The sequence below is a fragment of the Vanessa atalanta genome, chromosome 6 (assembly GCF_905147765.1).
Source record: "Vanessa atalanta chromosome 6, ilVanAtal1.2, whole genome shotgun sequence".
Lineage (NCBI taxonomy): Eukaryota > Metazoa > Arthropoda > Insecta > Lepidoptera > Nymphalidae > Vanessa > Vanessa atalanta.
In genome coordinates this window covers 4,646,737-4,670,822 of record NC_061876.1, presented here as the reverse complement: position 1 = coordinate 4,670,822, position 24,086 = coordinate 4,646,737, and the positions used below count along the sequence as shown (strand labels likewise).

The 24,086-nt window shown below is 30.8% G+C and overlaps 1 protein-coding gene across 1 annotated transcript in view; it reads left to right on the top strand.

Annotated features, from left to right (window-relative positions):
* The window catches only part of LOC125064722 (ras-related protein Rap-2b), a 36,389-nt gene extending 22,866 nt beyond the window's left edge, over window positions 1-13,523 (top strand). Inside the window, exons 2-3 of the mRNA XM_047671906.1 lie at window positions 1,146-1,581; window positions 12,072-13,523. Of these exons, the coding sequence (XP_047527862.1) occupies window positions 1,146-1,581; window positions 12,072-12,395 (760 nt within the window). The 3' untranslated portion in view covers window positions 12,396-13,523. The remainder of the gene's footprint in view (window positions 1-1,145; window positions 1,582-12,071) is intronic.
* The last annotated feature ends 10,563 nt before the right edge of the window (window positions 13,524-24,086 follow it).

The following is a 24,086-nucleotide window of genomic DNA, read 5'->3' as shown; positions in this document are numbered from 1 at the left end:
CTTTCGCGTTTTACATTAACCTAAAAAGGTGTGGGTGGCGTGAAGAAAAAATATCCCAATAAATTATACCGAATAGACTGAATGAAAAATATGTTTTTTTGTGAGTTGCAAAATGTCTGAGGCTTTTTTGTTAATTAGTTAATAACTTACAAAACAAAAGATAATAAGGTTATTTGCAATGGACTTATACTTGCTTAAAAATGTTTAGTTAATTTAATGTTTTTATCTACAGTTTTTAATTATTTTTGACGAAATAATATTGGATTTAAAGAAAATTTTATTAAAACCTTCTTATTGTGTTGTGGTATGTCATTCAATAGAATTTAATCTAATGAGATCAGTGAACTACTGTTCTGTTCCAATCACTTATTCTCTTTCCTGTTTTCTCAATTATAAACTTCAATAGTTGGCTGAAATTTGAAATTTAGTTTAATAAATGCAACCTTCATAATATACAAACTAAAAAGTACTTAATACACCTATTATACTTAAATAAATTCAGATAAATTACTATGACAAAAGGAATTCGTACATTTATTACGAATACGTTTTTTATTTATTTTGAGGTTATAAATTAAAATATATAAATATCAGTAAGTATATAAAATAATAAGTAAGATTTTAAACAATAAGTACATACTTAGTTATTATTTAAATTGCTTGAAATTTTATTCGTATAGTCAGTATGTTTTGCTATCTAACAATTTGTAAGTACATAAATTATCCTAATTGGCTATTTTTGCGAGGTTCCCCCGAAAACCGGACGATTTACATGATTAATATTCGCTTCACGAAATATGTCCCACGTACAAAAGCGAGCGTGGGCGCCATTTCAGTGGTTGAATACATTCATACAGTGATTGATATCATTGTCGTTAGGTAATCTTCGTATGAATATTGACAATTGCTTACTATGTAAGGTTAGGGATATGTACTGGTAAGTCTAGGAACTATACACCATTTATTTTACCGCCAAAAATATAGCAATACTTATTGTAAGTTTGCCAGTTACACCAATAAGTAGGTCAATATTTCGAGTGGTTTACAATTTTTACAGTGTCAATGTTTATAAGTGAAGTACGAACGATTGTATTGCAATTCATGTGATTAACAATTTTATTTACGAATTTTGTCTTTCTTTGCAGGTCTGAAAGAACCGAGCACACAGTTACATCCAGCAGCGGCAACCTCACCAACAATGCAGTACGACACAAAATAGTCGTCCTTGGCGCGGCCAAAGTTGGCAAATCATCCCTCATATCACAGTTCCTGTATAATACATTTTCTCCAAAATATAAGCGAACTATCGAAGAAATGCACCATGGTGACTTCAACGTAGCCGGCGTGAGATTAACTTTAGATATTTTGGACACGTCAGGTGCTTACGAGTTTCCAGCGATGAGAGCACTATCCATGCAATCAGCGGATGCTTTTATATTAGTTTACGACATAACTGATGCGAATAGTTTCGTCGAAGTTCGTGCGCTGAGGGATCAAATTCATGAAACTAAGGAAAGCACAGCGGTTCCAATTGTGGTTGTCGGTAACAAAGTTGATTTGGCTGAATCCGGAGAGAGGCAGGTTTGTAAAATTAAATTAAATTGCATTTAAGTCTTTTGTTAAAAGTAAAATTAAAAAAAAATAGCAACAGCAACTTAGTGCTAAGGTACAAGCCTATTACTTATTCAAAAACTGAATTATTATTATATTCCGATGTGATGGATGAATGAACCAGTGTAATTACAGATACAAGGAACAGGCATAATTGTTTAGTTCGCAGATGGCTCATATGTAAGTTTGTCTATCTATATACTATACTATATATATACTTTGCCGAGAAATAACATTCTATCAGCTTTAGATACCGCAAGGTAATTGCCGGTTTTGGGGTGCTGATCATATAACTTCGATAAATAAAACGTTTATTTAGTTAATAACGAAACCAAGTAACTAAATCTAATTAAAACGAACAATCTTAATAGTTACTAAGGTATCTAGTAAATCACAATTATAAAATTAATTTAAGCCAGTATATAAACCTCAAAACGCTCAATCGTTTTAGTCGATAAATTCGCCTAATTTTAAGATAATTTTCATTGTTTATGTAATAATATAAGTAAGTTGGGGTGGGTTTGGACATTCGATAACTTAAAATCAAATTCATAAGTAGGTAATTAATTTGACAGCATATTTTAAATTATTAAGTACTATGCTAATTATACATATATATTTAGCAATACTAATTGACCGTCAAAGAAAGATATTTTCTCACTTCACACACAATAAACTTAAAATTTTATATAATTCTTTAATAACGTATATACCGAAATTATTTCATAATTATTAAAAACAAACGAATGAAACAAAACAAAACTAAACGACAACAAAATAACATCTTTTCACAACGCGATCTAGACCCATTAACCTGGTCTCCTTATAAAAGGTGAAATGTATCACATGCTATCCAAAACATTCATAAATTGCGCGGGTAGTACAAGATAAGATAAAAATAATAAAAAGTCTGGAGTGTCTCGGTATTAAATGGTGTAGTCAGCTATTATATATTTTTTATCTTGGTTTGAAATCGTTTCTCTCATTTACGTTATGGACAAACGCATTTTTATATTGAAGTAACGTAAGATAGCTTGGTTATTTATGTGGGCGACCAACTTTACTTCCCACGGCTCGACTTACGATCTGATTCGCAGCCTTTAATACGGCTTTGAAAATCATATCTCTAAACCCATCAATTTAAGAAGTTATACTTTAATAAAGGTCGCCTGGAACAAATCGCTACGTCGATAAGTCCACGTTTGCACACTTCTAACTTGACGTGGTATGATGATATATTCTATTTTTGTACAATAATAATGTTTCTTGTGCCTTTTTTGACGATGTATCAACAAATTTTTATTATATTTAAAATGTATTGTAACTTATCCTCGGTAAACTTTCACGTTATCTTAAAAAACAATATTTTTTTTTTGTGAATTTTAATTGTTATCTTCATTTCGTAGAATATCATATTTTAAGCTTTGTAAAATTAAATCTTAGTCTAATTATCATAATCTAATTCTATCGGGATGAACCGGCCAGAAATTCAATAGTTACACTTTTCCATCTAATACATAACATCTACATACAATACTAAGCTTATCTCCCGAGATAATTAACAAATACTTTCACAGTGTTTTGTCATCTATTTCGTACACAGAGTAAGGTTATTAGGTTAGTTCATGTGGGATTATTATTTACCGCTACATTTTCTTCATTATAATCATTGCAAACAAAGCCTAATAATATTGACTTTGCAAGTAGATTATATGTCAAATCTACTACAGTAACATTTAAAAACTTTGTACACTTGTAAATTTTAAATACTTTAAATTTTAAATGACGCTGTTTTTCTTCAAATTAGTCATATTAATCACTCATTTTAAAAATGTAATAATTTAACAATGGCTTGAAAATATATTTAATTTAAGTTATTTCGTAGATAAAAAGTCAATTCAATTAAATTCTTGGTTTAATGGCTTTTAGTTGTGCCGACAGGGCACAGATTATTTCGCCAATGTCACGTAGGAGATAAAAAAAACGTCATTTGAACTTGAAAAATGTGGCAGACGGTTAATAAGTGAAAAGACGCTAAAAAATACACTTAATAAAAATTACGTAGAGCGAGTACTCGATGTATTCCCACTGGGTTGAGAATGTCTTGGTACGTTCGGAGACTAGTGGTGAAATAGTGCTTGATTGGTCTGGTATAACTACAAATAATTGAACAGGATAAAGTAAAGTTTAGTAACAATCTGTGGATTAAGACTTACTTTTTTCGACGAAAAGATTTTCCAAAATTCTCATATATTCTACCGCCAAACAGTAATAGTATTGTCCATTGTTGTTAATGATGTTAGTATTATTGTGTTCCAGTTTGAAATGTGAGCGAGCCAATGTACAGGCGCAAGGGACAGTCGTGCAAGAATTTTTAAATATTTCAAACGGTGCCAATATAAGGGCAATATGATGACGATTTTCTAGCAGGTGACCCAATCGCCCGTCCGCTTTGCCTTACACGCAGATACCATGAATTATGCCAAAATAAAAATAAAAACTTGAGAAATTAGCAAAACATCCTCAAAAATAAGACGACTTTTCGAAGCACATACTCGTAATATCAAAAGTTAGTTTTTAACATAATTGTTATCTGATTATAAAACTGAAATTGTATAATATGAACACTATTGGTGACATTCATTACCTATGCCATATTTTGTATGTTTTGTCTGGGGATAGGTGTGTTCAGTAAACATTGCTATTACGATGATGATTTTACACAAAGATATTTATTTTTAGACAGTTACAGACAGATATAATTATTTAGTATCTGTATGTCTGATATTTTTTTAAATAATATTTCCAAATTATGTTCTTACAAACAATTTTATCAATCAGTATTAAACTATGTCTAGACAAGCAGATGTGCAGTTAACAACGATCCTCGATTTGCCTAATGATATGAAAATTAATGATCGAAAAATATTACCAAATTTTAAATAACGAACACATATTTATTTGTGAAATCCGTTAACTACTGAATTTATCCTTGGCGGATTACGCTTAATTCATTTTATAAAATAACGCTTAAAAATCAATTTGAATAAAGTATTGATTAAAACTTTAATCTTATACATTTTGTAATAGAATCCGTAATTTTTATACTGACAACGATGTGCCTTATAATAAAAATAGGTCTTTTCAACCTTTATAATTCATCTGTCAACATTATACGCTCCCCAGACAATGCTAGAACTCCGACTTGTGATTCAAGCCGTAACATATACATACATTCCTTTGTCAGAAACTATTTTCGAATAAATTTCTGCTGTTGATATTCTTGTTTTTATATTCGAGTCGACCTCTGGCTACAGACCAATTTCAGTAAATAAAATCGACGTAAACTAATCCGCGCCTTCGCTCGACATAACTATTATTTTATTATTATTTTTTATAAATATAAAAAAATCAATCCTTAATATTATTAAGGACTACTCGCAAGGATTTTTGATTGAGCGATGATATAATTTATAAAAGGAACTGGCAAATTGGATACGGGATCTTAATTGGCCACCACTGCCCATAGGTATTGGCGCAAGGCATATTAACGCCATTCATTACACCACCAATGCAAAACCAACCTTGAGGATAAAAAATAAGGCCCCATTTGCCCGTAATCACACTGGATCACATTACCCTCCAAATCGAAATACAACAATAATAGGAGTGCTGTTTTCAAAAATTACAATATTATTAAGATTAAGGTATTGTCAACGCACTGTTGCTATTTAAAACTAAAAATAAATAGACTGTCTTAACTAAAAAACTGATATAGTCTCTTTAAATGTTTAATTGATTAATAAGCAGATATGCAGTTCTAAATTATATTATAATATGTTTTTAATTTAATTATTTAAAGGCAAAAGTCCGATTGAATATTATATTTAGCATGCGCTTATAAAACAAAAGAGGTATGTTATTTTATTTAAATGACGATAGACTTATTTATGTTTAATCGTGGAAAATTTATAATATTTACGAGTAAAAGAACGTCTTGATTTAAAAATACTATTATATTATTTATTAATTAATTTAATCGTATAAATAATAAGAAATTCTATGAAAACATCAAAAGAAAAATATTTTTATTTATAAAGGTATATTAAAGATGAAAAAATGGTGGTTTTAATGATAGAAAAACTCTAGTATTACGCGATCTTATAATTCTTTTATTAAGAAGCTCACGGGAAAGCTTTCTTTGAGATAATGAAACAGCCTATCTTGGGGCTAATAATTATTCTTTGACAATGTTTTTTAGTATAACATGAAAAATATATACCTTTTCTATTATTGCAAACGCAAAACAGTAAAGTTTATTATTAATGTTATTAGAAATTTTACTACGCACAGATTTATATCATTGCGAGCACACAACAATAAAAAATTAACAAATTAAAAAACACCAATAGCACAGACAACATGTTTGTGGAGATAAAAATAGAACAATAAAAAATGCATTGAATATTAGATAAGTTTTTTGATTAACAAAGTATTTTCAGTATCACGCTGAGTGTAAGATTTTGCGCAATTTTTTTTTTATTACCAAGCTCTTATAAGTTTTTTCACCTCCAAATAACAATAATAATTCGTATTATTGTATTCTTGTTTAAAGTGAGCTAGTGTAGTTACAGCCATAAGAGACACTAGAAAAATTTCCTTGGTTTGCGTGTAACTATCAACGTAAGAAATTAGCTCAGATCAATCAATAGCGCAATTGATTACGGGCCTAGCGATCTAAAACGTTGCAGTTTCGATCCTGACCCTTGGGGCTATTGTCCATTCCTTGCACACGCTTTAAGCTTAATTGCAGGGACTAATTTATATGTATTAATAATTCCTTAAATTACTGATATTCCTATAATTACCAATGGTATTGCTAAAATTCTTAAAAAAAAAAAACATTTAATATCTTACAGTTCGAATGTCAATGGGCTGAGAATACAACTGTACATCTGGTGATCATTTTTCCATCTGCCAACTTATTTATTTATTCATTAATATGATTATTTTATTTTTTATTGTACATTACTTTGGGTGAATGAGCCAGTGTAATCACAGGCACAAGGGACATAACATGTTAGTGCCCAAGGTTGGTGGCGCATAGGTGATGTAAGGAATGGTTAATATTTCTTATCGTGTCGTGTCATAAGAAATAGTTGAATCTGTAGGGAATAAAATTGTATAAATAGACGGTCCTAAAACTTATAATATATTCATCAGAGGTAACTTTAGTACAATAAGTGTAAAAAACATTCATTTAGTATTTATTATTGGAACAAGAATGTTTTTATTTATTACAAAACTAATATTTCTATTGGCTATAACTTAATTACAAAATCAAATTATTTCATTATTTATAAAGAAAATAGTATAAAATATAAATCTTATCCCTTGCATCATATTAAAATTTTCCTTATCAATACTTATTTCTGGGACAATGTAATATATTCGGACATTAAGGACAATTTTCCACAAAATTGCCTTCAAATTTATCATAACCGATTTTCAGTTCCATATAGTAAAGGTAAATTTCGGTGAGTTACTAGTTCCGAGAATAAATTGAATTTCCGGATCTTCGTAAAGTAAAAATATAGCTTCGCCGTCGGCGTTGGCGCCCTCATGTCGGATGCACGTCGGACGCTTACATTTCCCGAGTAGCTCGAGTAACAACCTTAATACATGCTGTAGAGTTACGTTTAATTTCCGTATATTTTAACTTAGGCACTATTGAACTATATAATATATTTAGCTTTGCATCATATGTAACTTTTATCGTCGGTTAGGTAAACGGGATAAGGGTAGGTTCTCTAGGTAGTAATCATCAGTTCTATATTATGCCTCATTGATCGAGTGGCTAGCGCTTAAAGCTGTGAATTTAGAGGTTCTAGATTCAAAACATATTTTGCTAACTAATACAAATAAACGTGTGTACATTGCGTTGTTTTGATCTATATTGATATTTCTGATAGAAAAGGCTCTAGGATATATTGTTAAAATACAAGTACAAACAGTGATGAACTATTTATAGTGTCCATTTTTATAGCACACATAGTTGATATAAGATATGAGTATAAATGAAGTCTCATCTTAGTTAAGAACTTATTCCAAAAATGCCGTTACAACGCGTTTTAGTAGACAACACACTTGAAAAAAAGTTTCCTAACGATTATTCCGTTAATAATTAAAACAACTAAAACTCATGAAAACTTAACTCAACTAATTTTAATATTAACAAATATGTTTTTTGTTGCATAGCTATAGTTTACATCAACAATAACTCATCAAACACGTTAACAATTGTCGTATGAGTAAAAAACGTAAAACTTTTTATCTTTGTAACTACGCCACAGCGCTGTAGCGGCCGTGGATTAACGCAGTTACGAGCACGTAGAGGGCTTGTGACAAGACCGGAATGGACTGGATAATAGCCTGCAGCATCCGCCGACCCGCCAATATCCGCTTTGCTGCGCTTTCTACAATACTGCCTCACGTTTTCTACCTTATCACATTCAAACGGTACTGATCGTGTGCTTTACTTGTAGTAATAAATAGCATTTTCTACACGAGTGATTACATTACAGAATTTTTTTTTTTCTAGAATTTCAAAGGTATAATTTTCTCTAGTACTTGTATCCGTATAATAAATTAATAAAACTATCTAACTAGGTTCTTATATGAGCTTGTAGATTATACAATTTTAATTAAAATTAAATATATATATGCAGATATATATAACGTAATATGGTCTCAAATGTTTCAAAGATCCTTGAAACATTTGAGAACATATTACGTAATAAGTGACCTTAGACTGTATAAATATCTTGTCAAGTTATCATAACAATCCATTTATTCAAATAGCGAAATTCTTTTATTATTAATTCTTATTTTGTAAGTAATTACAAAATAACTGAAGAAATTAATAATAAAAGAAGTCTTAATTCATATACGTTACCAGAAATATATGACATTAAAATTTAACTAAATTATATTAGACACATTTCCTAGGAAATCTATACATTTCCTAAATATCAATCGGAAATGTAAAACATTTGAGATATCAACGGGTACGCGGTATAGCGGGGCGAGAGGAGTGTTATTGTTAACGAAAGTTTGACTTTAAAAGAATAATATAAGTGAATTTTATGGTAAATATATTTTAAAAGTTACTAAACAGTTGATTTTCGAAGCTTTCATTAGGAAGATAATATGAAGATTATTATATTTTACGATAATATTGTTACCTGAACGTTGTTGTCTCAACGAGAGCTTTAATAAAAAATATTATTCTCATTTTAACAACGTGTTTTATTACAGAAAGCATTATTTTTATTTATTTCCTAATAAGATATTAGAATTATATACAATTCATAGGAATTGTACACATTTTCTGGGACATTTATGTATTGAATGAATAATTTTTGAAACAATATTTTATACATTTTCTAAATAGCTTCAAAAAATAAATTTCCTAGGACTTGTATACAATTCCTAGATTTCATACATTTCCGGTAACATATACATCAATTAACCGCATTTTTATTTTCACGGCTTAACTCCTGTCAAATGTTAGCAAACGACCTCGATGATACGCGTTGTTGATACATATATTATATATATATATATTTTATAATTATTTTAGTCAATGTTGCACATGAAATTTCTTTTCACAGGATAGCTTTACAGTGCCGTATTATTTTCGAGTAGATTAAAAAAGTCAGACATTTTTAGAGCTATTTTTCAACCATAAACATTCGCCAACAAATCTATTTATCCGAACTTCTTTTTTTTTAATTCAGTGACCTTTAGAAGGGTTAAACCGTCCCTTTGGGGGCAACCGGGTTATGTTTATTTTTTTGGATTCTTACCCACTAATATCAAAACATATGCAGAAAAAATACAACGATAAACGAAATTCGTATTTTTTAGTATGTTTAGTATTTTAGTTTTTTTTTCATGAAACCCGAAACAAACAAACAAAAATAACTCACCGTTACGATATTAGTAGGTATTTTCTTTTATAAATATTTAATACTGATTTTATTTCATATTATTTGAGGAAGAAATCTCCGTGTCCTAAAAAAAATTCTCTTTTATTTTTGTATCTCATCAGTAACCGGATTGGCACACCCATACCATTGCCCATATACACTGATACTGTATAGAATATTAATTATAACTCATGATGTCAATATTGCGAGCTAAGATTTTGTTGTTACATTGACTAACTCACACTGGAACACAACAATAATAAGTACTGCTGTGTGGCGGTAACATATATAACGGTGGTACCTACTCAAATAGGCTTGTATATACCTAGTAAATATAATATATATATATATTTTAATATAAAACCTCTTTTAATGTAAATAACTCATTTCCAAAAATTCACAACACAATAAATAACGAAACAAACCCGCTGTTAATACTTTACAATTTGATTTAGGTTGAAAAACGCATGTGAACAGATACGTGTGGCGTGCGGTCAGTTGGATTAACATTCTACGAGCGGACAGGTCGCTTGCATCGATCCTGTTTGTATATTATAATTAGTTTGAACCACATGACCTGTGGCTAAATTGTAGTTACACTTATTAAATTTGGAACGGCTAACCAGTATTTGGAAAACATGTTCGTTAATATTTATTATAATTAATTAAGAAAAGATTTTTGAACGATTTCGTCCATGAAAACAATATTTCGATCTAGTGATTTACATTCATATTAATAGAATATTTGTTGTTTAAATTTGTTGTAAGAATCAATACGAATAAAATAAATATCACTTTAATCAGTCAACAATTAAATATTTATCTTAAAATGATTTAATATCATACATCTAGTTGTTGGAACTACTAGTACCGTACGATAAATAAACATTAATTACGACCTATTTTTAGATTATAATATGTAACAGAAATATTCTTCAGTAAATTATATTCAATAGTTCCAAGACGTCTAATAAATGAGCAATTAACTCGAGTTCTATATGAAGTAAGCGGTACGTGCCGCGAGTGCTATATGAATTAAGCGCAGACTAAGTTTTATTAAGCTAGGTCTCAAACTGAAGGAACATTATATTAGAAATGATTATTACTACGACGCAACCGGTTATGAACGGTGGTAATCACTTACCTGCAGCCCACTTCCTCATCAATAGTATAACCATTCAAAATGAATATATAAACAGGTTAGGATCACTCACACACTCACACACCCAAAATGCACACTCACCCACACGTGCGCACATGCGCACGCACACACACACAGACACACACATACACGACGGCTTTCTGACATGACCTAAAGTATTTCAGGCACCGAGTCGGATCGAATCGAAACGGATTTTCTTGCATCCAAAATTCAAGCTGCTTTTGTATCATAATTTAATGTCATTTTAATTTTCCCGTAGCATTTTGATCTGAGAAGACAGTCATTTCGTTTGTTAGTAAATTCACATTTTAAATAATTATATTAATTGAGGCCATTATTTTATTTTATATATATGTTGGGTAGTCTTAAATAAAGCTTAAATTTGAAAAGGCTGTAAGTGTATATAAATAAGCGTTACTTAACTATATTTTTCATTTTACAATTGTAATTTTCTTTAATATATATTTTACATAATTGTATTATTTCAATGCTACTCAAGCACTTCAAAATTTTATATATAAATCAAAAGTAGCGGAATAACTCAGGTAATTTGTAACAAGTACACCTAGAACGTCGCCACTTCTACGGTAATTTAAATTCTTAGGCCACGATTTATTAAAGGTATTAACCTAGCAACACGTGTCACATCCCAAATGAAACGGATTTATTAAGGCCGCGTTTATAATGAAACGTCTTTCTTAACGAAGGTTATTTAAGGTAAATACTTGAATTAGGAATATATTCCAAAGACCAATACTCGGGTAAATTCTTGAAAGATTACAAGTGGAATGGACATTTATTAAAAAAATGTGTCGTTGTATATCTGGTTGGGACGAAGTTGTTTTCGCTAATATATAATAGACACAGTGGATTTAATAAACAACATTTGGAAATAAATAAATGCAATAATTTTTTTATTAAAAATCCCGAGTAAATTGAGACGATTATAAAAAAATAGTTTAAATAATTATATATTAAGCCGTATATAAAAAGATACTAAGGAAAATAGAAATAAAGGAAAAGGTCACCTGGACGGGCGGTAAGCGTTTTCCTTACGTGACGGTTTCTGCCAGTTCACTCTACTGTAAGCCGCGTGAAAGAACTTTGTTTCAAAACTTCGTTGCAACAAAAAAATAAAATGTAGAACAGTGTATCACAAGGCGTGATTTATTTTAAACCTCCACAACAGTGTGAAGCAGTTCCCAAACGATCAGCGCAAACTTTTCGCCATAGCTAGTCCATAATTTTCGCACGTGTCGTTCATTTGCTTTTCCGTTGTTGTATTTTACAATATCATGTTGTTACAGGTGGAGTTCCATACAACCGAATCAGTGGTAACGGTTGACTGGGAGAATGGATTCGTGGAGGCATCAGCGAAGGATAACATAAACGTGTCCCAGATCTTCAAGGAGCTGCTGGTGCAAGCGAAAGTGAAATACAATCTATCTCCAGCTCTTCGGCGACGACGACGTCAATCATTGCCGACTGGACCCCAAGGGCCCCCTGGTTCTGCTCCAAGCCCTTCACAATCCAATCAACCTCATGTACCGTCGCCTGCGCAGCTCGCACACCTACAACAGATCAGGGAAAGACACGCTAATAGCAAACGTAATTCATGCACTATCTCCTAAATCATCCTTCCATTCTGATGTATAATCATGCAGTCTTTACTGGTTATTTTTAAAGATATTGCATGTAACATAACTTGTCTTCCTTGCATTTACGTCGAAACTATTGTTTTAATTCGAATTCCATTGAAAATAAATCCCTAAACGTATTTTTTTTTTAATACATTCAAAGATATTTTATCTCTAGATACATTATTTACTTAAAAGCGAACACTAAATATAGCACAACTCTTTTAATATTAAATATGTTTTGTCATCAGTGGGACAGAATTTTTACCACAGATTCAAAAACTATTGTTAACAAAAGATGAGTATATTCTTAACCTTCTTGTATGAAACGATTTTAGAGATAAAACGTCTAAATGTATACATTACTTCGTAACATTTTTATAAAACGTATATCACCTCATCTATCTTCCTTTTAATTAACAACTGCCCCGTTTTATTTTAAAACTAATTAAGTCTTCGAATAATCGAATGAGATTTTTTAAATTAAAATGTAACGCCAACGCCGTAGGCAATTAGTTTATATAAGTTAGAATTTATAAAATATATCTTGGAAATGAAATTTTTGGAAAGGGTGATAATGTGTAGGTTGAATTGTATCATGACTGGTTCGTTTTAAGGTAAAATTATTTCACTTATAACGTAAGAAAATATTAGAATAGTTAACTCTTCATTCTTCTTTGGTCCGTCCTCTGTGCTACTCAGAATCTATTGGACCGACTATTCTTTTACGTTTTTCAAGTTTCAAATTGTAATGGGTACTTGAACGACAATGTTATTAATCGGATTTATATCGTGGTTATAAATTTTAATCTTAAATTAAAATATAAAACTATTCTATTCTAGTCAATTTTGTTGTAAATATAAGGTTCAAAAGTCATAATCTCATATTGTCAGAGATATTAAAATTTGAAATCATATGAACGCGTCCGAAGACTGCTACCGCAAATATATTGCCATTATTGATGCAGGGATGAAGTCAATTGGTTAATTTCATATTGCACTACACGATGAAAACAAAATTTCAGATCTATTTTGTAAATACTAGGAAAAAGTTCTTTCATTTTATTTTTTATATTATAACCATAAGCCTCTGGAAGCGTAGGATAAAAATACGTATTCTGATTTCATAGTTATTTTCGTCTTTGTTTTACATTTTTTTCAATCGTAATTAAATGGACTTCTGTACGAATGTATTACGTATGGGAAAAACTAAAACTTATTTTATTATTTAATAAAAATATAGTTTATTTTCGCATTGTAGTTCTGTTGTTATATAAGTTCATAGTAAGTATTTTTGTCGTAACTTTGTTTTAATATTATTTTTTAAATTTTATTCAGTACATGTTATAGGATTAGACAAGTCATATTTTAAATAACAGCAATTAGTACATTATATATTACTGATGTACATAATATCAAAGTATTCGGATATAAATTATAAAATCCATTTAAATCAATTAAATACCTATTTATACAATTATAGTTACACAATTGTTTGTATTTGATATTATATATACCTATCAATTCGATCAATTTACGTTTTAAATATATTTTTCAAGAAAATAAATTAAGAAAATGTATATTTTCAATTTCAGTCAGTATGTACTAGTATATGACGTAACCAAATGTATCCAAACTCAGGTTAAATAATAGTCCTACACTACTCCATCCATCCATGTATTGTATTTTGAATTACACACACTTGCAAAGTTTCAAATCGATTCAATCATATGAAATACATTTAAATCAACTGCGTAGATCTGTATAGTTAGTTTGTTTTTTGAACGTACTAACTGAAATAAAAAAATATCGTAACAAAACACTCCCGATTTTTTAATTTATAAATACGGACGATACGAATATTAGGCAAGTCTTAGTAAGTTAGAAAAACACCAAAATGTAAAGTATCGTCACGAGTTGTTTTTCTTGTCAAGTATTTTATGATTTATAAACGAAAAGCATATCTTTCTTTTAAGATCGATTCGAATTGAATGTAATTTGTCCAACACCGCAACAGAAAGGTTGACATTTAACAAAAAAAAAACAAACTTGGAGTACCAACGTTTGAAATGTTTATCTTCGATATATATTTATTTAAATAAAAAAATAAATGCATCTTTATCATCTTTATTTATGCACACGGGGAGTTTCTGTACTATTCATCCGATTGAATTGAAACTTTGTATAGTATTCGTTGATAATTTCGTAAAGGTTTCGACCATAATATTATAACAATGGGTGGTGTAGGTCTCATAAACTAACCGTTAGTCAAAACTATTTAAAGAGTCACCGATAACGCGTGTCAAGTATTAGCAGCCAGTGACTAATCGAAACTGACAAAAGCGGAATAAAAATCTTTATTTGAAAAATTTAATATATATTTACAAATTTAAATTTTAGCAGATAAAAATATTTTTATTAATTCATATTTTATAGTCGTGCCTTTTTTACAATTAGTCTTTTCATTTAAAATGCTTCGTTAAATTAATTCGCTTATTAATTATTAATTTCCATTCCAGTCATATGGCTGTGTATTAGTTTAAAAAAAGAATCAATTTATATTTATAACATAAGTATTTGTTTGTATAAAGAGGCAGAAATAACAATGCTTTGACTAAAGAGAACTGTAAATCTTCTACAATTTACCAGAAATAGAACCTTCTTTGTTGCATTAAGCCAATACAAGACGTGTACTTTATATTTTCTTTAAAAATATGTGATATGTTCGTTTAAAAATATAAAATTGTATTTGTAAATAGAAATTTAAAATATTGTATATCCTAAACAATTGCGTTATGGTTAAGAGCCGACAAGAATACATTTAATTTATTGTAATCAACAAAAGAATACATAAATAAGACTGGTATTCATTTTAACAATGATTCGAATATTATCAAGAATGCGCTTCATGAAGTTCATGAAACATTATTGAGTTCGAAATTTGAAACTTCGGCAACTAATCATAACGTTTATGCTAAAAACTAGAATCGGTAGATTTTAGAGTATAAATAAGCAAGCTATAGAGCGCAACAGAGGGAACTGTCAGCTTAAATATGAACAAAGATTCTTCAAAGGCTCCAGCTAACAGCCTCTTAATACCACGCGTATGGACTTCTAAACGAAAATGGTGTAATTGTATACTTGTGACGACGATCAGTTGTGGTAAACCATTTATTTGTATTAAAAGATGAGAAAGAAGGCAACTGCTCAGATCGGTACAAATGACTTTATATTTCAAGAAATGAAATCTTTTTCTAAATTTTAATATACTCAAAAATAGACGTCCAAAAGTGTATTAAGGATTTCTTTCTTACCTATCATACTTTTGAACGTCTTTTTAATTATAATTCAGCCTATTAATGTTAATAATTCCTATGTAATAACGGCTGATTTTATTGTTTTCCTACTATCTTTCTGTTGATGGATGATTATGTTGGGAATTGCACGCAGGAGATACCATTCACATTGTGACCCAAAATCATTCAAACGAACCGCCACAGACACGCGATTGATAAACGCGCTCTATATTTTGCTTATTTTGACTATATGATGTAGATTTATTCGTTTGAAACTTTTTAATGGATTATATTGGTGTTAATAGAATATCTGATGCGTTTTTTCTCGTTATGGCTTCACTGATCTTTATTTAATTATATTGTAGTTCTAATAACCTGCTATGTTCAGCAGTCAGCACAGATGGATTTGAAATTGTAGACAGTTTACTTGTAAACTTTTAATGTAAATTTCTAAAATGTATTAAAATATTTAATACAGTCATAAGATTCTTCTCGCCATATCCCCTATATTATATGTTTTTCATAATATAATTTTAAATATTTGTACCGAATATAAATATTGTAACTTAAAATAAATATATTTACTTCTGATTTTTTTTCATTGTTTCTACCCTATAGGATAACCATGAATAAATTAATTAATTTTGTGCTAAAACAGGAAAAAAAACAATTTATATAATTGATATATAGTAATTCCATACAATACAAAACAGGATATACTGTTTAACGGTGTGAGACTCCAATATAATTATATTATATCCTTATAAAAATATGTATAAAAATATTTCGATTATATTTTTTATTTTATCACATATTTTATATCAACAAATGAGCAGGCCATCTGAGTATACCCTTAACCCTTGAACTGACACTGTTCAAGGGCTTAGGACACATAGGATGAGATATGATGTCTACTATACTTGTGTGAATTACCGCATCCCTGTAGCATAACATAGCGAGTGGATGAGTGGTTATATCCGAAGACAAATAATATGGCTATACTATAAAGGCCATCCATTTTTATGTGCCTGGTCACAATGCCAACTTTCGGAGTCAAAAGCAACTCGCCATCCACATCGCCGTTTATTTTCGTGTAACTCAATATTGTTGATCATCAAACCTTTGAGCTATTTTTTTAAGCTATTATTAAACGTTAAACGATACTTTATTACTTTTATGGATCATTACAAAGTGTGAACATCCTCCATTTTTTTAATATATTACGTATATCTGTCTATAGTATAGAGAAAGGGGACGACCAAAGATAAGATAGATAGATTGTGTGAAAAATGATACGACCGGAAAGGATATTACTTGTGAGATGACATCAGACAGAGAAGTATGGAAGTAGAAGACATGCTGCGCCGATCCCAAATAAAGTTGGGATTAGGGCATTAGGATGATGATGACGTACATATTGTATCTTATTTATTTACTAATTACAACTATATATACATTATTACTCATATGAAATGAAAAATCTAAGTTATCCGGACAGTAATAAGTCACGAGTTGCGCAGTTATATTTTTACCTAATAAAGTTCACTTAATATAGTTTGGTAAATGATAATTCAAAAGTACTTGTAAAAGCCTAATTGAATAAAGTATATTTTGATTTTGATACCATTCGATCTCCCTGTAATTTGGGAATACAGAAATATATTACCCGGTTACAAATATTTAAGAAGTCAATTTTTTTTTTCATATGTGAGTCATTACTTCAGGCCGGTCAACTTAAATTGAGCACATTCAACTAATCAGTCCAAGCGAAAGGGTTGGTAGAGATGAATTTTACAACCAAGATATAAAGTAAGAGCCGAATTCAAAGTGTTTGGGTAAAATCAGTCGTCCTACCTATTAGAATTTCATATTAGGGTACCTTGACTTGCATGTCTCAGTCGCATGTTTGGCGGACACAGGAGCAGACGAACATAATGCTATGATTTACTTTTGAGAAATATATTTATATTATGATACGATATATTCTATACAAGAATAATCCCGAGCCGTCCCATTCAAGTCTAAATAGAGCATTAAATAACATTAGCGAAAATGGTTTATATAATAATACCATTATAATGAATACTTGCGGTTATTTAGTAGTTAAATCTTTATTACGTTAGAGATCCCCAGTGATCAATTTAGTGTTTCGAGAAGGATGCATCGTTTTATTCGGCCCACTGTGAATAAAATATCTATTGTAAATAGTTATTGAAGTGTGAAATACAAAATATACACTCATGCAGACATTTGCCACGTAATGATTTCCTATTCGAGATGACACGGCGAATTTTTATCACTGCTAATAAACACATGTCTCTCTTAATGTTATGATATTATCGAAGTAATTTCCAAGTGACGTAAAGTTTTGACATATTGTTCGTCTGTACACACACACGTACGCGCGGTGTGCTGAAGATTAATTACGGTAGTCTCCAAGTTGGATAATATATTGATGTACAACATTAACCGATGTACAACGCTGATAGTAAATTATTTGCAAGACTTTTATTTCCCTTGGATGTAAGTATTTTTTATGGCCTTAATATCATTTACATTAAATGTTAATCCGTTTGTTTCTAATTTTATTATTTAATTATATTCTAATAATAATTTCCTTATTCATGATGTAATTATACATTACAATTATACATACAAAAGAGCTACTACGTACATAGATAATATTAACTAAAATCAAAATTTATACAATATTGTAGAATTATACATAGTTTTTAAGCAAACTTTTATTTTACCTAGAGTATCTCGATTATAAATTAATTAATCGGATTCGACAAAGTAATAAATACGCAGAAAATTACAAAGCGATATTAATTTAGGACTACCGGTAAAGCATTCGCAAATTTCACACTACACCGCTTACATAAAGCTTAGTATCACGCTGATATTTTCACAAATTTAATTTAACCTAAAGTGAAAACATGCCTGTGTGGATATTGAAAATAAATTACACTGTCATCCTTTGTTTGCGTTGTCTACAACAAGCTAGGGCGTAAACCATCAGTCGTTGCAATGTTTAATGTACATGTAGGTACTATCCACACTGCTGTTACTAATGGGCTATAATATGCTATGGAGCGGAGTTAATATTCCTTGATTGACATGCTAGACTTGTCTATAATACTAGTAAATGAGACCTCTTTTGCCAAACTGAAAACAATACTAAAACAAATATTCGCTTTAAATTGTAACTATCGTCGTATTAAGAGTAAATTTCATGTTCATTTAATTAATATATACATTGTACTTTTTTCTGATAGAATTTACACTTCTTATCAGAGGTAGATTTACATCTAAATGGTTTTTATTTGGTTTTGTTATTTATTTTAGGAATATCTAAATTATTTAAAACTAGTAAAATTGCCTATGTCTAAATTCCATTACCTTTTACTAGTATCAGTATGCTATGCAGTAGGCTATATATATATATATATATAATAATAATAATAATAATAATAATAATAAGCCCCCCAAAATCCAACCTTACGTCCGAGTCGAACACCAGACCACGTGGGGGGCGGACACGCATACATTTGAAACTTATGCGGCAAACAAGGATATGGTAACCCATCAAACATGGAGCAACATTCAGAGAGATTACGTATAGGGCCGCTACCCGGGGGTCGCCGGGGCACACCTGGAGCCAGTGCTAGGTGTTACAGCATGCGATCCACTGGCGGTGGGGGACTGAGCAGGCGGGTTCCCCCCGAACAATTATCTACAGCCGACAATAGTTTACCCGTTATTAGTGCTAATCAAAATTCTGCTGTTAGTTTTAACAGGCCAACTGAGGATGTTTCGCAGGGAGCCGCTAGCTCACAACCTGCGACCACCAAGGCTGGTAAACCCAGAGTACGCATGAAGTGGGACAAAGAAGTTAACTTGTTTATTATGCGTACTTATCTTTATATTACAAAATTAGAAACTGATAAAGTTATGTACCCTAAACGGCTATTCGACAAATTTAAAACACAATATCCGGATTGGAATGTAAGTCAACAACGTATCGCAGATCAAAGAAGAGTAATAATTAGAAATATATTAATAAGTGAAGATGAAATAGCACATCTTAAATCAGAAATTGCTGAACAATTAAGAAGGGAAGCGGATTTAAATAATCAAACAGATACATCGTTGCATTCACCCCATTTACAATCACAACCATTAATTCAGACACACAATATAGTTACTAGCCCTACAACTTACAATATTACACAATCTGATGCTTCTACACAGACAAATTTAACATCCCTAGTTCACGATACAGAAGTACAATATACTCAATCTACAACCTTAGAAAACCCACAACAAGAAAACATTGAAGAATTAAAGAATCTTTTAGAAACAGCACTGACTAAATTTGAAGGTACTGATCCTAAAACCCGACCAAAATTACCACGATTAAAAGAGAGTAAATTACTTCATGATCTGATTTACACATTCAATACTCATATACTACCTACCTTTTTTTCATTAGATTCCGACCTACTGCATTTACATACATTAATATATTGTTCAGCTTTAGTAATAATAACAAAACTTGGCTATAAAATTAAGTCAGGAAATATAGAAGATTCAAGCATACAGAAGAAAAAGAGCCATAAGCCAGCTTGGGAACATAGATTAGAAAACGATATAAAAAAGCTTAGAGCAGACATTGGTAGGTTAACTCAATATTTAAAAGGCAATAGATCTAAAAAAGTAGTAGAAAAAGTAGAGATAATATTTAAAAATACCAAATTGCACACTATCCACGAACGAGAAAACAAGAAACCAGAAGAATATATCGACACTCTTAAACAGAAACTATCTTTAAAATCACATAGACTTGCAAGATACAGGAAAGCACTTAATAGAAAACAAGATAATAAATTATATTGTACCAACGAAAAAGCTTTTTACAGGTCATTGAATAGTTGTACCTCGAATAATACAAACAATGAAGAAGAAATACCAAATAAAGATGAACTTAAAAACTACTGGGCAGGGATTTGGGAAAAAAGGAGTGACCACAATTTACAGGCAAAATGGATTGAAGAAGAGAATCAGAAGTGGGGTTATATGGAACAGATGGAATTTATAGAATTAAAATTAGATGATTTAACTGTAGTTTTAAAGAAAACGAAAAATTGGAAAGCTGCTGGAATAGACCAGATACATAATTTTTGGTATAAAAAGTTTACGTCATTACATGATATTCTAACAAAAATAATTTCAGACCTAATTAACTGTAGAATTCCACTCCCAAATTTTATAACAACCGGTTTGACCTACATGCTACCAAAAAACCAAAACACCCACGACCCATCACAGTACCGTCCCATAACATGCCTACCAACAATATATAAAATAATCACATCCTGCATTACCAATAAGATAGTCTCACACCTGGAAGCACATAATGTAATGTCAGAGGAACAAAAGGGATGCAGGCGAAACCACAGAGGATGTAAAGAGCAATTAATTATAGATTCAACCATACTAAAACATTCAAATAAATTTAATAGAAATTTGTATGTCACATATATAGATTTCAAAAAAGCCTTTGATAGTGTCCCACATTCATGGTTAGTTCAAATTTTACAAACATATAAGATTCATCCTAATATTATTAAATTTTTGAAAGAGGCCATGTCTAATTGGAGAACCACAATAACTCTAACAACAAAAACATCTAAAATCAGTTGTGACGAAATCCATATTAGAAATGGCATCTTCCAAGGAGACTCTCTCAGTCCTTTGTGGTTTTGCCTCGCCCTAAATCCTCTATCTAGAATACTATCAGATTCTAAATTTGGATACCAATTAACACGTGACAATGCGGTTTCTCATTTGATGTACATGGATGACATAAAACTATTTAGTAAATCTGTGAAAGAAATGAAAGAAATGATAAAAATTACAGCGCAATTTAGTAAAGATATAAATATGAATTTTGGCTTAGATAAATGCAAAACTTTAACTATAAAGAAAGGAAAATTAATTGAGAAAAATTATGAAATTAGTGAGGAAATAAATATATCCGAGATGTTAGAAGGGGACTTATATAAATATTTGGGTATATTTCAAGCTAAGGATATTAATCACTCAAAATTAAAACAAGATCTTACCACTGAGTACATCAAAAGAGTAAACCAGCTGTGCAAAAAACATCTTTATTCGCGAAATCTCATAAAAGCAATAAATACTTTTGCTATTCCGGTCCTAACTTACTCCTTCGGGATAATCAAATGGTCTCAGACAGATATTAAGAATTTAGAAATAAAAACTAGAGTCACGCTAACTAAACATAATTATCACCATCCGAAATCAGCTATAGAAAGATTAACGTTGAAAAGACAATTAGGAGGAAGAGGGGTAGTTGATTTAAAAATTCTTTGGCAAAACCAAATCCATAATATACAAAATTTTTTCTACAATAAAGCAAATACTAGTAAGATACATGCAGCTATAGTAGAAGTTGATGATAATTTCACACCGTTAAACCTAAAAAATAATAATAAAGAGTTTAAAACTATCCAAGAACAAATAAATGAAAAAATTAAAGATTGGAGAAGAAAAGAACTACATGGTAGGCATATCCACGATCTAGAGCAAAATTTCATAGATTTAGATGCGTCAAATAAATGGTTACAAAAAGGTTACCTCTTCCCCGAAACAGAAGGTTTTCTAATTGCTATTCAAGACCAGGTTATCAATACAAGAAATTATAATATAAATAGAATCAGATTTATGTCGAAAATGTCACAGAATGCCAGAAAATATACAACATATTACAGGAGCTTGCCCTACTCTAGTTCAAACAGATTACACCCATCGCCATAACCAAATAGTTCACTACATACATCAAAAACTTGCACACAAATATAACCTCACAAATACTCCACTAAAACCATACTATGAATATCAACCCAACCCCGTTTTAGAAAATGAAGAAATAAAAATATATTATGATAGAGCAATTCTTACAGATAAAAAGATTCATTACAATAGACCGGATATAACTTTAGTTAACAAATCATCTAAAATAGCTTACTTAATTGATGTTTCTGTTCCAAACACACATAACTTATTAAAAACTATTACGGAAAAGATCAATAAATATACAGAATTAAAAGAAGAAATAATAAGAATATGGAATTTAAATAAGGTTTTTATTATCCCTATCGTGCTTTCCACTACCGGAGTCATACCTAAACACTTACACCAAAGTTTAAAAATTCTTGATTTACCACCTCTCACATACATCACCATGCAAAAAGCTGCTATTTTAAATACTTGTCGAATAGTACGTAAGTTTTTAGAATCTGATAATGAGCTGACTGACTGTACTGACTGACTTTTTCACTCCCCAGATACACTTGGTCATTGACCCGTGTGACTGGAATATTTGCCCCATTATTTGGGAGATAATTAGTCCAAGAAGAAATAATAATAATATACAATAAGGCTACGCTGGACCTCACGTGTCCGGTTTCAGACGGTTCTGAGGAGGTCGGAGCCGGGATGACCTCGTCCTGCAGAACGTACTAGCGAGGAACACTATGAGATGGTGAGATAACCTTCACCCCCTGAGGAGATCTCAGCTCAGATCTCACGGGAATGCGTTATATTGACGCAATCCTGCAGCCTCTGCGACCCCAGTCCTTTCTCTGAAGCCCGACCACCGTGCCCAAGGTTTCAACTGCGTAAAAATAATGGGTTTGTACCGTAGGATTCTGTGATGATTAGTATATAATGTAAAAAGTAGTAAATAAGACAAATAATAATACAATATAAAAAGAACTTATACTAAAAACATTTTATTATAGTCTGCTTATTTTTTGCGTTTTGTATTCGTTGAAATTTTTTCGTAAATATTTTAGATCGAGAATATATTAGTAGAATAAAATAAGATGTACAAACTTTCATCTCGAACAAAATGTGTCTCTTGAGAGACGACTTGAAATACATTAACTTTATAACCTTTGAAATTTTAATACTGAATTTTATATTCAGATGAACATTTCTGGTTGGATCATAGTTTATTACTTTAAGTAATTAATGTTTTACTAGTGGGAGTCGTCATTGTTCCCGCAATGATAGCAGTGGACCTCGTTAGAACGTTCAGACTTTCAATTGTTCGTTTTGTTTACTAGATGCGGCAAGCGTGTCAACAGACGGTGAGCGTGCTCCCAATTGAGTACATATTTAGGGCGTACGTTGCGGCTATTGGTCCGTTTGAATACGTATTCGCTCGCCATTGTGTATTGTTTCAGGTGAAAAATAAACATTTATTGCATTGTTTCCCACGTTGCCTTAAAAATAGCTCAGGGCTAAAAAAAATTGATATAGAATGTGCGTTTATAAAATATCATCTGTTTTTTTTAAA